We start from the raw sequence: 16,711 nt of genomic DNA, 5'->3' as shown, positions 1-16,711 counted from the left end.
TGTTGGCTAAAAAGTTACTCTTTGTATTTCCGGGAAAAACACAAAACTTGGAAACAAATGAGGTATCCCAAACCACTTTTGTAAACGTTTTTAATCCATTATTTACATGTGATTACGACAATTTAAAGTAAGTTTTAAGAAAATCAAAATTGCGAAACGGTCCTTCAAAAAAAAAGTTTAAAAAAGGGGGGAGTGTCAGGAATTCTTCCGACTAAATGTGCACTGTACCACAGGAGTTTGAAATCCTATCAATATTATAAGGGGGTAAACATATACCAAAGGCGACTATCACAGTAGAGCTTCTCTCCAAAGATGTTTGAAACCCTATCAATAAGGGGGTAAAAATATACCAAAGTCGACGATCACAGTAGAGCTTCTATTGAATCCTATCAATAAGGGGGTAAAAATATACCAAAGTTGATTAACACAGTAGAGGTTCTCTCCTGTGATTGTACCTTCAACCAAGTTCAGATCAGGGTTTGCGTACTCATGATGCCCAGGTCGATACCATTATGAATAATCTTCAAAATTCATCAGGAGTACATGTAGGTATTTTACAGTTTAAAATTTGGTTCGAAAGCTGCTAGGGTATCCATGAACACACCCTAACAGTAATATGAATAATGAATATTTCAACTGCAGATCAATAGTATAGATGTAGTCTAGCCATGTAGAATGGAGATGTGTCACTAGCAAATATTTTGTATATACAATCCACCATCAAAGACAAACACCAACCCATCACCACAGAAGTGCCAGGAGACCTGGAAGTCTTTTATAATGATCAGGGGAGCCAAAATACTAGGTATCTCAGTGGGAACAGACAAACCAAGAGATATTTGAAGATAGTCGGAGATTGGGATGGGACCCAAGCTTGTCTGGCAAAACATCAGAGTAATCTTTGTCTAATTTGAGATTGATCTCCTGGTGAAATTCGGAGCCACTTTGACAAACAGAATCCCCCAAATTAGTTAGTAGCCATTCCACTTTAAACTCCAGTTTAGAGAGCAGGGATGTGTGTGGGAGGGTGAAAATCACTGTTCTAATATGTACTTAAATTTCAAGAGCCCAGAGTCAGGATCAAACATGGGATCTTCAGCACTGTAGCCATCCGTCTTAACCACTAGACTACCAAACAACAAATTTATAATATGACGCAGTTGCTCCCTGATAGCTCCCTCAGTTATTGAATTTCAATAGCTAGGGGACATACATGACATATGGGACAATACCCCTAATGCGCCTTGAAATGAGGAACTCAAAAGTCACGTGTAAACAAAAAATCTCTGTGTAGTGATATTTGACACATTTCTATGATAAACAAATGACTGAGCTGAACCATTTATGTTAATTTAGAAAGTAAGGGAACACAGAATAAATGTGTAAAAACTATGGAGCTATTAAATGTGTTCAAAGTATTAAAATTTCAAAGAACTTATTGTGTTAAAAGTGGGATTTTTTACCATGAGGAGCCACATCGCAAAAGGATACTCGGGGTTTGCTAGATTACGGAAAAATGAATCACACTTCGTACCCGAAAAATTTAACCACATATGTAAAAATGTCTCAGCTTAGAAACAAGCCATCATACATATACAAGTTTACGATATGGGCTGAGCAACAGAAGAAATTGTAACCATTACGGCCTATGGAGAAACAATTGCCCATATTGCCCCATATATAAATATATCCTTTATTGAGGGGGGTTAGGAGGGGTCCTGATCCCGCATTCCCGAGCTTAAAAACATGAAATCCCGGGCTTAAAAAATACGAAATCCTGAGGTCCTGAGATTCGAAAAAAGAATTCCCAAATCCTGAAAGGGTCAATCCCGAAATCCCGAGCTTAAAAACACCAGATCCCGGAGTCCCGATAAATGTCCTATCCCCTCTCTTTTTTGAATTCTGTGTCCAGAGTGATTTTCTGAATTAAGATTAAATTGCTACAGACTAGGAATCCCAAAATGAATTACTAGGGAACAAACATTTAATATTCTGGAAGTTGCAGAATGGATTTTTTCCTGACAAAATCTTATGCAAGTTTCCATATTTCAATTATGTGCATGAAAAGTTCAATTTGGTTCACCATAATTATTTGGATTTTGTAGGCCAAATCAGTTTTCATGCTTAGTTACATCTGAGACTTGTATAATATTGACATATAGAGACACTATCAAAGTAAGCTTATATGCTAGTCCTATAATATAAGAATACAAGGTACATATCATTTGGAATTGCATTCAATGTTTTTTATCGAATATTTATTTACTTTCAATGTTGAACCTTGAATAACATTGAAAGCAAATGATATGAAACTTAAATTTTATGATACATCATATAATATTTTTTGTTAGTTTTGAGTCATTATCATAATTATGTTAAATATATTGTTTAATGATTTTTACAGATTAAACATGGCTGACTTAATGGATCTATTGACATTGTGTTCTGAACTAGATGAAGATCTGTCAAATCTAAGCAGGGGAGATAATCAAAGAAAGGAAAGAATAAGAAAACATATACATACAGTAGATACCAAACTGAAATATCAGGTCCCAGACTTTGAGAAAGGTAGATAAATTTATTCAGGTTTTACTTTGCATTCAATAACAAACACAGTTCATTATGAGATTAAATATCATGTATCACTTTTGATGCACATTTTTTTTAATGAGTGATTGCAACATGTAAAGGGATTCCATTGACAAATTTTCAATTTTCAAATAAGACTACCTCTTCAAAATGATAAATGATTATACATTGCATATACCCTGAAATGTCTTTTGTTTTATTTTCAGATTTACCATGGCTAAATATAGCATCATCCTTATCACTCTACGAACATTTAAAGGGAAATATTGTAGTTTTGGATTTCTTTACCTATTGTTGTATAAATTGTGTCCATGTTCTACCAGATCTGGAGAAGGTAGAACAGAAATATTCACTGAATGATGGGGTAGCCATCATTGGTGTTCATTCTGCAAAATTTGAAAATGAAAAAGTGTCTGCCAACATTCTGAGTGCAATACTACGATACAACATTCACCATCCGGTTGTTAATGACCATGATGCTGTACTTTGGAACAAACTTCAGATCCAATGCTGGCCAACTTTTGTTGTGGTTGGACCCAACGGTCAGTTTCTTCAAACATTCGTTGGAGAAGGCCACAGAGAAAATCTACTTGAGTTTATAGATGAGTCATTAGAATATTTTAAAGACAAGATAAATCCTTGTGATTTAAAATTATCTTTGGAGAAGGATAAAGTAAATGAGGCTCCTCTTCAGTTTCCAGGGAAAGTTACCACTTCTAATGATGGTAAAATTTTGGTAGTGTCAGATACAGGCCACCATAGAATTTTAGTGTTGTCACAATTAGGTGTTGTACAGGTATACATATCTCATTTCTTCTTGTCAGCCTCATTATTTATGAATGCCATCACATGCATGTGACATGCTGTGGCCTGTTATTTTATGATTTCTGCAAGTTCTCTTCTCTTTCAACAAAATATATCAGCAAAACCACAGTGTATTTCTATATGAACAATACATGTATATTAAAAATATTTCTTTGGTAGAATGAACTTGCTTGTATGATGCTTTACATTTTCCACTCACAAATATGTGGCTTTATTTGTAATTTTTTTGTCCTGACTATCTCAGTGAACATTATTATTAGATTTGGATGACATGACAGTTCAATTTATCAAATACAGTGCATCAAATCGTTTAAACACACACAAAAAATGACTTGACTTTGTGATGCCTTTTTGCCAATTTTTTTTTTCATCTGATTTTTTTTTTGCATCATCTTGCCTATATTTATTTGTAGCACTGTATTGGAGGTACAGATAGAGGTAATGAAGATGGTGGTTTTACACAGGCCAGATTTAATTCTCCACAAGGTGTAGCCATCAATGGAGATATTGTTTATGTAGCTGACACAGATAACCATACAATTAGAGAGGTTTGTATTAATTACAAAATGAGGCTATGAATACTTGTAAAATGAAGAATTTAACAAGTTAAGCAAGAGGACTATGAATAATTGGTTTAGTCCTAAACATACTATTCCATTCAAAGTCTGGTGTCAGATTGACTTTCAGAATATGTGTAACATTTTTAATTTTCATTTTAATGTTGAAATGAGCACAAATTATAAATAGTATTATCAACTTAGACAAACAAAAAAAAATGTTTCTTTTAATGATTTATATATTTTTAGATCAATTTGACCTCTAAAACAGTAAGGACATTGGCAGGAACAGGAGTTCAAGGTCAGGATAAAGAGGGAGGTAAATCTGGAACAAATCAAGAGTTATCCTCCCCATGGGATGTAGTTCTAGGAAATTCTCCAGGTAAGTACAAATGGTATGATTTAATTCTTGATTAATTTTCAGTTTTTCCAAAACTTTACAAGGTTGACGCTTTGAAAGAGTTAAATACAAATATTATTATTGCTTGATAAATTTCACTTGAATTTAATGTTTTGTGGCAAACTCTAGCAAAACATTTGACGTTTTTCGTTCTGAATAAAAGGAGATATATGGCAATACATTGAGTCAGCAAAAAACAAAAGTAATATAGAGGACACAATAGTGCAACAAAAGACAGGTGTATTCTTATTGATGTAAGAATGGTAGTCAGATACCAGACTACCGGAAGACATTTTTCAACAAGAGTAATATATGCATTATCAAAATGAATTTAAAACTTTGTGCCACTCATGTTTAACATTATGCATGCTAACTTTATTTCTTCAGAAAGTGATAAGGAAAATGTATTATATATAGCTATGGCTGGAATTCATCAGATCTGGGTCTACTTCTTACAGGATAGTGACTGGTTAAAAGAAAGGTTTGTTTTTTCTTTAAATTGAATATTAATTCATCATGCAACCTATTTATTTCTGGTATAGGTATACTTCAATGTTTCATTTATTTTCATTCAGTTTTCAACATAAAGTGGTAACCATATTTAAAAAGCTTAGTAAGGGAAAGTTGTTGTTATAATTGTTTTCCCTTTTAATTATTAAAAAATGGTAAGAGACAGCAAAATCCTTGGGATCATCAGCTACTTATGAAATAGTGGATGTGGGAAACTATGATAACATATGCTAACTTTCAATACTTTGACAACATTGATTATTGATGAATTTTATAACAAAGTTATTATAAAAGATGTCCTGTTAAATTTATGATTACATAATGTACCATACTATAGCATTATGAAAAAATAATACAATCTTATTTAAATATAGCTCAGCTGTTGCCATTACATTGTACCTAGCATTTGTAGTAGTTATAATTTTTTCAAAAATCTTCTCTGAAGCAACTAGATCTATCTTGGCAAAGCTTAGCCAAATTTATGCTACTGTTGAATATTTTACGAAATGATTCAATATTATAAACACACAAAAACATAGTCACTGTGGCAAAAAATAATATTAAAATTTAATTATTTTCTTCATATTAATATAGTCACCATTCTGGAGGAACCTGTCTAAGATTTTCTGGCAGTGGACAGGAGGAAAATAGAAACAACAGCTACCCTACTAAAGCAGGATTTGCTCAGCCATCAGGGTTGGCTCTATCATCAACACTTGGTTTAATGTTTGTAGCAGACAGTGAGAGTTCTACTGTTAGAAAAGTGTCACTGAAAGATGGGGGTGTCAAAGCATTGGTTGGAGGAGAGTTTGATCCAATGGTATGAATATTAAGTTAATGATATTTGAGTTACATGATAAATGGAATGATTGTAAGGCGTACATATCTATCTTGTAGGATTCATCTGACCTTGACATCGTTTTCATGGTGAAAGTTTATTTGTCAATGTTGGGTTATTATATGGTAGATATTGTATCTTTCACGGATACCATAAGCAACATGTCAACTATATTTGGTGTATAAAATGATTGTACAGTTACATGTCTGTCTAATATAGATAGTGACCACATTGTCACAGTTCATATGATGGTGTTAAGTTTTTATTGCTAGGTCTGTTTATTAGATACTATAAACAGTAGGTCAACTACAATTATTATACAATACATAGTGTATTGTTTACATATATTTGCAGGAATCACATGACCTTGAACTAGTTTTCATGAATTATTAATACAATGTAAAGTGAAGTTATTTGATGTCTTTAGCAAAACATTTATTAGAAATCTTTTCAACATGTATTTACTTATGATCAGTAAAGAAGGCAAGACATGAAGGATAGAGTTTTTTAAAAGACTTAACTAATATATATAAAGTATATTTGAATACCTGTGTATACATGTACTATTATTAAAATAGCAGATATTTATATCTAAAAAAAGATCCAGAAGATACATGTACCACGGTCACATTAAAAACTGATAATTAAAAAAAAAATGGTAAAGCAATGTAGACAAACATGAAAACATAACAAGTCTACAAAACATTTTATTCTTTCTTTTCAGTAGTGTGTGAGTAGCTTTAAAACAATTCAAATGTCCCCTTACCAGTAGAAAGACTAAGTGACCTAAGGAGCTGTCCGTTTGGGAATTTTGTAGACATTTGTTTCACCAGAATTGTTTAACCAGTAATTAGTGTACATGTCTGCAAAGGGAACTTTTTATTTCTGTCCATATCTAGTAATGTACACATTGCTGAACTCAACTAAACTGGATATGCATATACAGCAGGATAGGCCTTGTTTTTATCATCTATTAATTTTTTCACAGAATTTATTTGCATATGGAGACAAAGATGGTAAAGGCTATGACTGTAAACTTCAACATCCATTAGGTGTTGCCATAGTGACAGAAGAAAATGGACCATTGCTGGTTGCTGATTCTTATAATCATAAGGTATTTAAAATCTTATAAACTGCCATGTATTTACAAATGGAAGTTAAATACTTATCCATCATTATCAAAATTTTTAACCTTCAAGTGTCATAAATAGAATATTATATAAATCTACCTTCACTTTCATTTCGTGCTGATTTGTAATAAGTACATGATGAATGTTGGTCAGTGTAAAATTATTGGTAAATATATTTATAACCTTTTGCAAGGTTGGATTTATTTTCCAGTTGCCTTTTGTTTTATAGATATTTTTTTTCATGCCCCTCAATAGTTATTGGGCATTAGGTTCTGTTCTGCGCATGATTTAAATTCTCATTAAGTTGAAACTTAGTGCACAGATTTATTATGAAGGGTACTCTTCAAAATATACGTAAAATATTTAGTTATGACTAATATTTCATAGTTCACGGAACATGAAAATATGACAGGGCAAGTGGGGCATAGTGTTGCTATGGACACAAATATATATATTTCTGTTTTCATGAACTATGGCTTTCATAGATAGATGTTTAATTTGTAGTTCTACATCAATTATTTTTTGATTATTACAGATAAAATCCATAGATCTGAAAACTTCTATTTGTAAAACAGTTATTGGCCTTGAAACAAATAATGATGGTGTGATAAAGTTCCAGCTAAATGAACCAGGTGGTCTTTGTGTATCACAGGACAAAGTTTATATAGCTGATACAAACAACCACCAAATCAGAGTTCTAGATATCAAGACACTGTCTATATCTACAGTAAGTACATCAAATCAGAAATATAACTATAGATTTTTTTTAGACGTTTTTATTTTTCCATTTATTTACCTTGTGTCTTTGCCATTTTGTTGATGGATGGATTACCTGAAATAGACTTCAAAAGTTTTTCAATGTTTATTCCTTCTTTTTTATGGAAATTTTTGCAATTTGCCAATTTTCAGTAAATTCTTGATAACGATAAAATCATAGAAATATCTCATAAATGTAATGTTCAAGTTATATCAGAATGAAACACATTATAGAAATGAAGAATTAGACCTTGTGAACAGGTTTTACAACATGAACAGGTTTTACAACATGAACAGGTTGTACAACATGAACAGGTTTCACAACATGAACTGGTTTGGCACTAGTATTTTCAAATTCAAACATTGTAGTGATAAACCTTTTTACAATATGAATAATTAAAGCACAATTTTTCAAAAGGTCATACTAGGTAACTTACGAATTATTCATCTTTTTTTAGCTTCCTGTTATCTTCTCAAAAGATGAAACTGACTCAAAACCAAAACAGCCAATTAACCTTAAAGGACAGATTGAAGATATGGAAAGCTTAGTGTTGCCATCTATGGGTGACCTTACATTCACTTTAGAGATAAATTTACCTGAGGGTTCACATCTGACAGAAGATTCTCCTTCAAGATGGGTTTTGTTATCAGGTAAATAACATTGACAGTTTCTGATGAATGCAATCTGATTAAAGAACATGTGTCTAAGCTTTGCTAATACCTTTCTGTTTCACTTTGAGTTTCACCAAATTTTTGAAGATTCTCTAGATACGTCATTATGATTTTGAAGTAATTATCATTAGAGAAGAAAGTAGAATGTTATCAGATCCTTAAAAGTGAAGCTTGGACACATCATTTGTATTTATTTAAATAAGATTTCATCAGTCTCTTCTATGGTTGCCACTTTTTTATGAGTGTATGGGGACCAATGAATTTCTTATTTTGTAGTGTAAATGGGTTAAATGTTTTGTTGTAAGATAGACCTGCCATATTTTATATGCCATATGATTAACATCCTTGCATATCAGTTTTTAAGAAGAATATTAAGCTTCAGTGACAAAAATTATATTTTACTTGAATTTTCAGTCAGAAAAAGATTTTTTTTTCTATTTTTTAGAAAAGAATGGACAATATACCGAAGAATTCAAAGGAGAAATTAAAAGTGTAGAAAGTTCAGATATATGTACTGTTTCTGTCAAAGAAGATTCCAGTACATTTTATTGTCAGTGTAAGGTCTTACATTGTGGTGTAGATAATGTATGTAAAATGTCACATAAAACATTCAAACAAGTAGTCACCATAGATCCACAGTCATCAACATCAACGAGACACAGTCATATACACTACAGTGTTTGAAATGACAGAATTCTTGTTATCAATCAGTTATACTATATACAGTTAAACCAGTTTAAATGGTCACCTCTTTTGAGCTGTTTCCTGCTTCTAACAGTTTTTTTTAGATTCTCCCGAATATTTTCTCTTTGAAATTGACATTTTTCAGTGGTCACCGTATTTTGACAAGAAATCACCCTTTTAATGTTTTTATCTACCAGTATAATCATCATTAAAACAAATACAGTATGTGTTCAGTATTGATGTCAAATTGAGAATCAGAACCAGTTTCAACAAGGATCGTGCAATAAGTGGTGAAATATTGAATCCCCATGTTCCCCTTGACTTATAAAACTCTACTGATTGAAAACACTAACATAATCAGACCACTCTCTGACTGTTATCATCAATATGTGAGTGATAGTTTATATTGCAGAATTATTTTTTTTGGTCTCCACTGGTCTGACATTTTTCTGTTAGTTTGCTTAGCCACTGCTTTTCCAGCTCAAATCTTAAGAAGAGAAGTATTTTGTAACATGGTTCTTGAACTAATAACACTTGAAGAAGTGGGCAATGGAAGAGATCTTTTAAAAATACATTCATATTTTTATTATCTATTTTTAACAATTTATGTATTAGTTAGTTATAGTCTTTTGATTTACTTTGTTATGAATATAATTAAGTTTGAATGTAACTCAGTAACTATGCTTTTGCCAGTAGAAAATAGTTTTAGTATATGAATAGTTATGGATATGTTTAATTTCGATCTTCTCTTATATGAATACATCAGGAAATTCATGAAATTAGAAAATTATGAAAACAAATCTTTGTGAAGTTGAATAGACATGGCTATACATCAAAATAAGTTGGTTTACAGACCAGTATCATATAGGCAAGAAATGACAAGAAAGTCTCCACCTTGTCATTTGTTTTAATAATGGAGGAAGAAAATAACATGCATTTTAAGATTGCTGAAATATACAATGTATTTTTAAACATTTATATATACACATGTAAAAAAGTATTGCAACACCTGGATTTTTTAAAACTTGAAAAATCAGCCTCTTTTTTTGGATGAAATATAATAAAATATTTGTATAATATTATTGAAACACAGTTTATGATAACATTGGCATTGAAAAGAACAACAAATGTTTGAAAAAAATTAATTTATGTAACCACAATTTTAATAACAAATGCAAAATGAAGTGTTTTTTGTACAAAAATATGCATTTTACAACTTGTACTGTAGTCAAACCTTGCAATGTCAGACATTTCAAAATTAATTTTCAGATGACTGTTCACATCATGGTTGATCATTATACGCCAAAGATTTAGTACTTTGTGCGCAGCCTCCATTCAAACGGATAACAGCATCTAAATGTCTTCTGATTCTTGCCAAAAATTGACTAATTTGTTGCTAAGGTAGCAGCAACCATTTCTGATGAAGGGCATTCTTTATTTCATGATGTGTTTGAACTGGGGTGTCCTTTCTCGCACTTTCCGCCCAATAGTGTCCCATATATGCGCGATATGGTTCAAATCTGGGCTACGATCCCTCCAAGGAAGATGTCCCAAATTACATTGAAACAATGAATCTTCCTCCACGATGCTAATTTTCAACTTTAGCGAGCTCTGCACTACATTGGATACTGAAAACTGTTTGTTCATAAGCAAAGGTCTCTTAAATGGTCTTATCGCACGATAACCAATAGCAATGAGTCGTTCTCGAACCGTTCTTGTTAAAAGGCTCCTGTATGCCCACCACTCTCTTTTTATGATTGCATTGTATGCAATGGGTTTCCTTCTGACCAACCTTCATTATGCTTTATTTTCCCTAGCAAATGGTATAGGGGGTCTTCTTCATCTCGGAAGGTCTTCAACATCGTTTAGTGCCTTTTTTATTCTCAAAACAACTTATAGTGGAATGGTGATGACCAACAATACTTGCAGTTGTTACAGCGACATCCCTGCTTCTCTCATGCTGATAATCTGCCACCTTGCTGCAGTTTAGAGTTGTGGAGGACCCATTGCAAGATGTCAATCACATAACTTCAAAAACTTTGTTATTCAAAGTGTTGAAAACAATGAGGATGAAAACATCTGTTTTACTGTTTACAGTTACAGTAGCTGCATGTGCAGATAAAAACTTACCAAGTCAATATTTATTGATTAAACTCAGGCGATACTTAAATAATGTTATAGTAGTTCTATTTTACCAAATTATATCACAAAAAAAATAAAAAGTGTTTTTTTAATTTCAATTTCAATTTGGTGTTGCAATACTTTTTTCCATGTGTATATATATATTAAGCTGCCTATATGTTTTTGTATACTTACTGTGATAATGATGTATTTTATATTTTTATTACATGGAACAGGTGCTAAACTAATGTCAAACTTTAGTTTTGTTTTTACTTACCCTCTACACAAAAGTATGAATTACAAAATTACATTTACCTATTACATAATGAACAAACATATAAGAATGTTTCCAAAACTGGAATGACAAGAAATTGTTCCTTATATATTGGATTGTTGCATATCAAAGATAAACCACATTTACCTAAACATGTGGTTGCTACAGGCTTACCCTAATTAGTATTGTTCTGACAAACAACTGTGTAACATGGTTTCAAAATCATGTGATGTTAATTTTAAGCATGGGCGTCAAGTTGGTTACCTATTCCCTATTCCCTATTCGTTACCTATTCCCTATTCCCTATTCGTTACCTATTCCCTATTCCCTATTCGTTACCTATTCGTTACCTATTCCCTATTCGTTACCTATTCGTTACCTATTCCCTATTCCCTATTCGTTGCTTATTCGTTACCTATTCCCTATTCCATATTCGTTGCCTATTCGTTACCTATTCCCTATTCCCTATTCGTTACCTATTCGTTACCTATTCCCTATTCCCTATTCGTTACCTATTCCCTATTCCCTATTCGTTACCTATTCGTTACTTATTTGATTTTTAATATCCTTCCCCCTTTTTGATTATGGCATGGAAAAGTTTAATATGGCTGCCATGGAAACGGCACAATAGTGAAAAAAATCTGTTTTTGGTTTTTGGTGAACTGTTTGGATATGCTTCAACTCAGAATCATCATATTTTAAAACAATGTAGGTGCCCACTATATACAGGTGTTGGATGACTTTGGCGATCATTGGAACTACTATGTTGCCATGGAAACTACACCAAAATTTTCAAAATTCTCAAAATGCTCAAAACTTCATGAAACTTCACAGTAATGATGAGCAACAATGGTAGATGTGGTATTTGGAATTGGAATTTCCAAAATAGGTCTTGTTACCATGAAACAATGCAAAAAGGTCAAAAATTTCAAAAATAAGAATTTTGAGTAAACTGGATGAAACTTTACAGGAATGGTAACTGGCATAGGCAGAGTTGGATTTTGAAGTTAGAATTTTCAAAATGGCAGCCGTAACCATGGAAACAGCAAAAATATAAAACATTTCAAAATGTAACTTTGCAAAAATGTTACTAGACATCTGTAGATGCTCTCTTTGACTTTGGAATTGTCAAAATGGCTGCCGCTCACCTGGTAATAGGGGGGAGGGTGCCATCCGTTATTGCTAGCAATTACAAATCTAGTTGTTAATACTCTTACATATGGCAATAGTTCTAAATTTGTTGAGGTAAAACGATCTTTTTATGGCCTATTTATATGTGTTTGTGCTCAACCGATCCTTTTACTTCATGTTCGATATGCATTTGTTCCTTACTTGTTTTTTTATATGTTCTACCTTTTAACTGCTTTTTGTCCGTATGTTTGAAGATGGATCTTGGTTCGACGGGATGAAATCACCGTGTTAGCGCTTGCATAAACAAGAAGATGTGGTATGATTGCCAATGAGACAACACTCCACATTAGACCAAAATGACTTAGAAATTATCAACTATAGTTAACTGTACGGCCTTCAACAATGAGCATAGCCCAAACCGTGTAGTCACATATAAAAGGCCCAGGCATGACAACCTCATACAATTCAAACAACAAAATTGACCGCCGTATTTCATATACAAAAAAATAAACGGAAATATGTAACCCAAAAACAAACAATAACTACTTAATTTCAGGCTCTTGTCTAGGGACAGGCACATACTAACATAATGTGGTGGAGTTAAACATGTAAGCAGGGTCTACATCGTTTCGGAGCATGCTATTACCTTGTTTAATTTGTTCGATTACTCGCTTATAATTTGCTTATAATACGAGTATCTTACGTTGCACCTTTTAAAACATCATTTTCAATTGTTTTGTTGTCTCTGGTGGAAGATTTGGGCTCTTAGAGGCGATATAACTCTATAAGTGCATTTGTATCCGTTCCAGCGTTCTGAAAATACCCTGTTACCTATTCGTTACTTATTCGCTTTTAAAAAGTTTGTTGTACGTTGCACCTTTTAGAAAAGAATTTTCAATTAAGTTCATATCTCTGGTGGTAATAATGTGTTCTTATAGATGAAATACCCCTATTAGCACATATGTACTCGTTCTAGCACTCGGATAATACCCTGTTACTTATTCGTTCCTTATTTGCTTTTAATGCACGAGGTATACGTTGCACCTTGAAATAAATCGTTTTTTAATTTTTAATTCGTTACCTATTCCCTATTCCCTATTCGTTACCTATTCCCTATTCCCTATTCGTTACCTATTCGTTACCTATTCCCTATTCGTTACCTATTCGTTACCTATTCCCTATTCCCTATTCGTTGCTTATTCGTTACCTATTCCCTATTCCCTATTGGTTGCCTATTCGTTACCTATTCCCTATTCCCTATTCGTTACCTATTCGTTACCTATTCCCTATTCCCTATTCGTTACCTATTCCCTATTCCCTATTCGTTACCTATTCGTTACTTATTTGATTTTTAATATCCTTCCCCCTTTTTGATTATGGCATGGAAAAGTTTAATATGGCTGCCATGGAAACGGCACAATAGTGAAAAAAATCTGTTTTTGGTTTTTGGTGAACTGTTTGGATATGCTTCAACTCAGAATCATCATATTTTAAAACAATGTAGGTGCCCACTATATACAGGTGTTGGATGACTTTGGCGATCATTGGAACTACTATGTTGCCATGGAAACTACACCAAAATTTTCAAAATTCTCAAAATGCTCAAAACTTCATGAAACTTCACAGTAATGATGAGCAACAATGGTAGATGTGGTATTTGGAATTGGAATTTCCAAAATAGGTCTTGTTACCATGAAACAATGCAAAAAGGTCAAAAATTTCAAAAATAAGAATTTTGAGTAAACTGGATGAAACTTTACAGGAATGGTAACTGGCATAGGCAGAGTTGGATTTTGAAGTTAGAATTTTCAAAATGGCAGCCGTAACCATGGAAACAGCAAAAATATAAAACATTTCAAAATGTAACTTTGCAAAAATGTTACTAGACATCTGTAGATGCTCTCTTTGACTTTGGAATTGTCAAAATGGCTGCCGCTCACCTGGTAATAGGGGGGAGGGTGCCATCCGTTATTGCTAGCAATTACAAATCTAGTTGTTAATACTCTTACATATGGCAATAGTTCTAAATTTGTTGAGGTAAAACGATCTTTTTATGGCCTATTTATATGTGTTTGTGCTCAACCGATCCTTTTACTTCATGTTCGATACGCATTTGTTCCTTACTTGTTTTTTTATACGTTCTACCTTTTAACTGCTTTTTGTCCGTATGTTTGAAGATGGATCTTGGTTCGACGGGATGAAATCACCGTGTTAGCGCTTGCATAAACAAGAAGATGTGGTATGATTGCCAATGAGACAACACTCCACATTAGACCAAAATGACTTAGAAATTATCAACTATAGTTAACTGTACGGCCTTCAACAATGAGCATAGCCCAAACCGTGTAGTCACATATAAAAGGCCCAGGCATGACAACCTCATACAATTCAAACAACAAAATTGACCGCCGTATTTCATATACAAAAAAATAAACGGAAATATGTAACCCAAAAACAAACAATAACTACTTAATTTCAGGCTCTTGTCTAGGGACAGGCACATACTAACATAATGTGGTGGAGTTAAACATGTAAGCAGGGTCTACATCGTTTCGGAGCATGCTATTACCTTGTTTAATTTGTTCGATTACTCGCTTATAATTTGCTTATAATACGAGTATCTTACGTTGCACCTTTTAAAACATCATTTTCAATTGTTTTGTTGTCTCTGGTGGAAGATTTGGGCTCTTAGAGGCGATATAACTCTATAAGTGCATTTGTATCCGTTCCAGCGTTCTGAAAATACCCTGTTACCTATTCGTTACTTATTCGCTTTTAAAAAGTTTGTTGTACGTTGCACCTTTTAGAAAAGAATTTTCAATTAAGTTCATATCTCTGGTGGTAATAATGTGTTCTTATAGATGAAATACCCCTATTAGCACATATGTACTCGTTCTAGCACTCGGATAATACCCTGTTACTTATTCGTTCCTTATTTGCTTTTAATGCACGAGGTATACGTTGCACCTTGAAATAAATCGTTTTTTAATTGTGTGCATGTCTCTGGTGGTAACAATGTGTTCTTAGAGATGAGATGACCTTATTAGAGCGCATGAACCTGTTCCAGCGCTCTGTTAATATTATGTTACCTATTTGTTACCTATTCGTTACCTATTCGTTACCTATTCACTTACAATAGTGTGTTGTACGTTGCACCTTTAAGAAAAGGATTTTTAATTGTCTCCATGTCTCTTGTGGTAACAATGTGTTCTTAGAGATGAAATTACCCTATTAGCGCCCATGTACCCGTTCCAGCGCTCAGTAAATACCCTGTTACCTATTCGTTACCTATTCAGTAATAGTACGTTTATTGTACGTTGCACCTTTTAGAAAAAAAATTTCAATTGTGTCCGTGTCTCTGGTGGTAACAATGTGTTCTTAGAGATGACATGACACTATTAGCGCGCATGTACCCGTTCAAGCGCCTGGTTAATACCCTGTTACCTATTCGTTACCTATTCGTTACTTATTCGCTTTTAAAACGTTTGTTGTACGTTGCACCTTTTAAAAAAGGATTTTCAATTGTGCCCATGTCTCTGATGGTAACAATGTGTTCTTAGAGATGAAATGACCCTATTAGCGCGCATGTACCCGTTCCAGCGCTTGATAAATAACCTGTTACCTATTCCTTACTTATTTGCTTTTAATGCGCTGGGTATACGGTGCACCTTGAAATAAATCCTGTTTTAATTGTGTTCATGTCTCTGGTGGTAAAAGTGTGTTCTTAGAGATGAAATGACCCTTTAAGAGCGAATGAACCCGTTCCAGCGCTCGGTTAATACACTGTTACCTATTCGTTACCTATTCATTACCTATTCGTCACTTTTCACTTATTATACGTTTGTTGTACGTTGCACCTTTTAGAAAAGGATTTTTAATTGTCTACATGTCTCTTGTGGTAACAATGTGTTCTTAGAGATAAAATTACCCTATTAGCGCCCATGTACCCGTTCCAGCGCTCAGTAAATACCCTGTTACCTATTCGTTACCTATATATATATTCACTTATAATACGTTTTTTGTACGTTGCACCTTTTAGAAAAGGATTTTCAATTGTGTCCGTGTCTCTGGTGGTAACAATGTGTTCTTAGAGATGACATGACCCTATTAGCGCGCATGTACCCGTTCAAGCGCTCGGTTAAAACCCAGTTACCTATTCGTTACCTATTCGTTACTTATTCGCTTTTAATACGTTTGTTGTACGTTGCACCTTTTAAAAAAGGA

At 33.3% G+C, this 16,711-nt stretch overlaps 1 protein-coding gene across 1 annotated transcript; it reads left to right on the top strand.

The window, feature by feature from the left end:
- The first annotated feature begins 7 nt into the window (after positions 1–7).
- LOC134715617 (NHL repeat-containing protein 2-like) lies at positions 8–8,966 on the top strand. The gene is made up of 11 exons (XM_063577913.1): positions 8–127; positions 2,405–2,568; positions 2,796–3,385; positions 3,828–3,962; positions 4,221–4,353; positions 4,759–4,852; positions 5,476–5,701; positions 6,708–6,833; positions 7,385–7,576; positions 8,064–8,256; positions 8,723–8,966. Exons 2-11 carry the CDS (start codon positions 2,412–2,414, stop codon positions 8,959–8,961), a joined length of 2,085 nt encoding a protein of 694 aa, XP_063433983.1. The 5' UTR covers positions 8–127; positions 2,405–2,411; the 3' UTR covers positions 8,962–8,966.
- Positions 8,967–16,711: the final 7,745 nt, after the last annotated feature.

The sequence above is a fragment of the Mytilus trossulus genome, chromosome 4 (assembly GCF_036588685.1).
Source record: "Mytilus trossulus isolate FHL-02 chromosome 4, PNRI_Mtr1.1.1.hap1, whole genome shotgun sequence".
Classification (NCBI taxonomy): domain Eukaryota; kingdom Metazoa; phylum Mollusca; class Bivalvia; order Mytilida; family Mytilidae; genus Mytilus; species Mytilus trossulus.
This window is presented reverse-complemented; position numbering and strand designations above follow the sequence as displayed.

Excerpts from the sequence above, each read along its gene's own strand:
- LOC134715617 (XM_063577913.1), top strand. The coding sequence starts at position 2,412 with ATGGCTGACTTAATGGATCTATTGACATTGTGTTCTGAACTAGATGAA. Across the intron at positions 3,963-4,220 it reads ATAACCATACAATTAGAGAG|ATCAATTTGACCTCTAAAAC; the intron begins GTTTGTATTAAT and ends ATATATTTTTAG. Across the intron at positions 8,257-8,722 it reads AAGATGGGTTTTGTTATCAG|AAAAGAATGGACAATATACC; the intron begins GTAAATAACATT and ends TCTATTTTTTAG.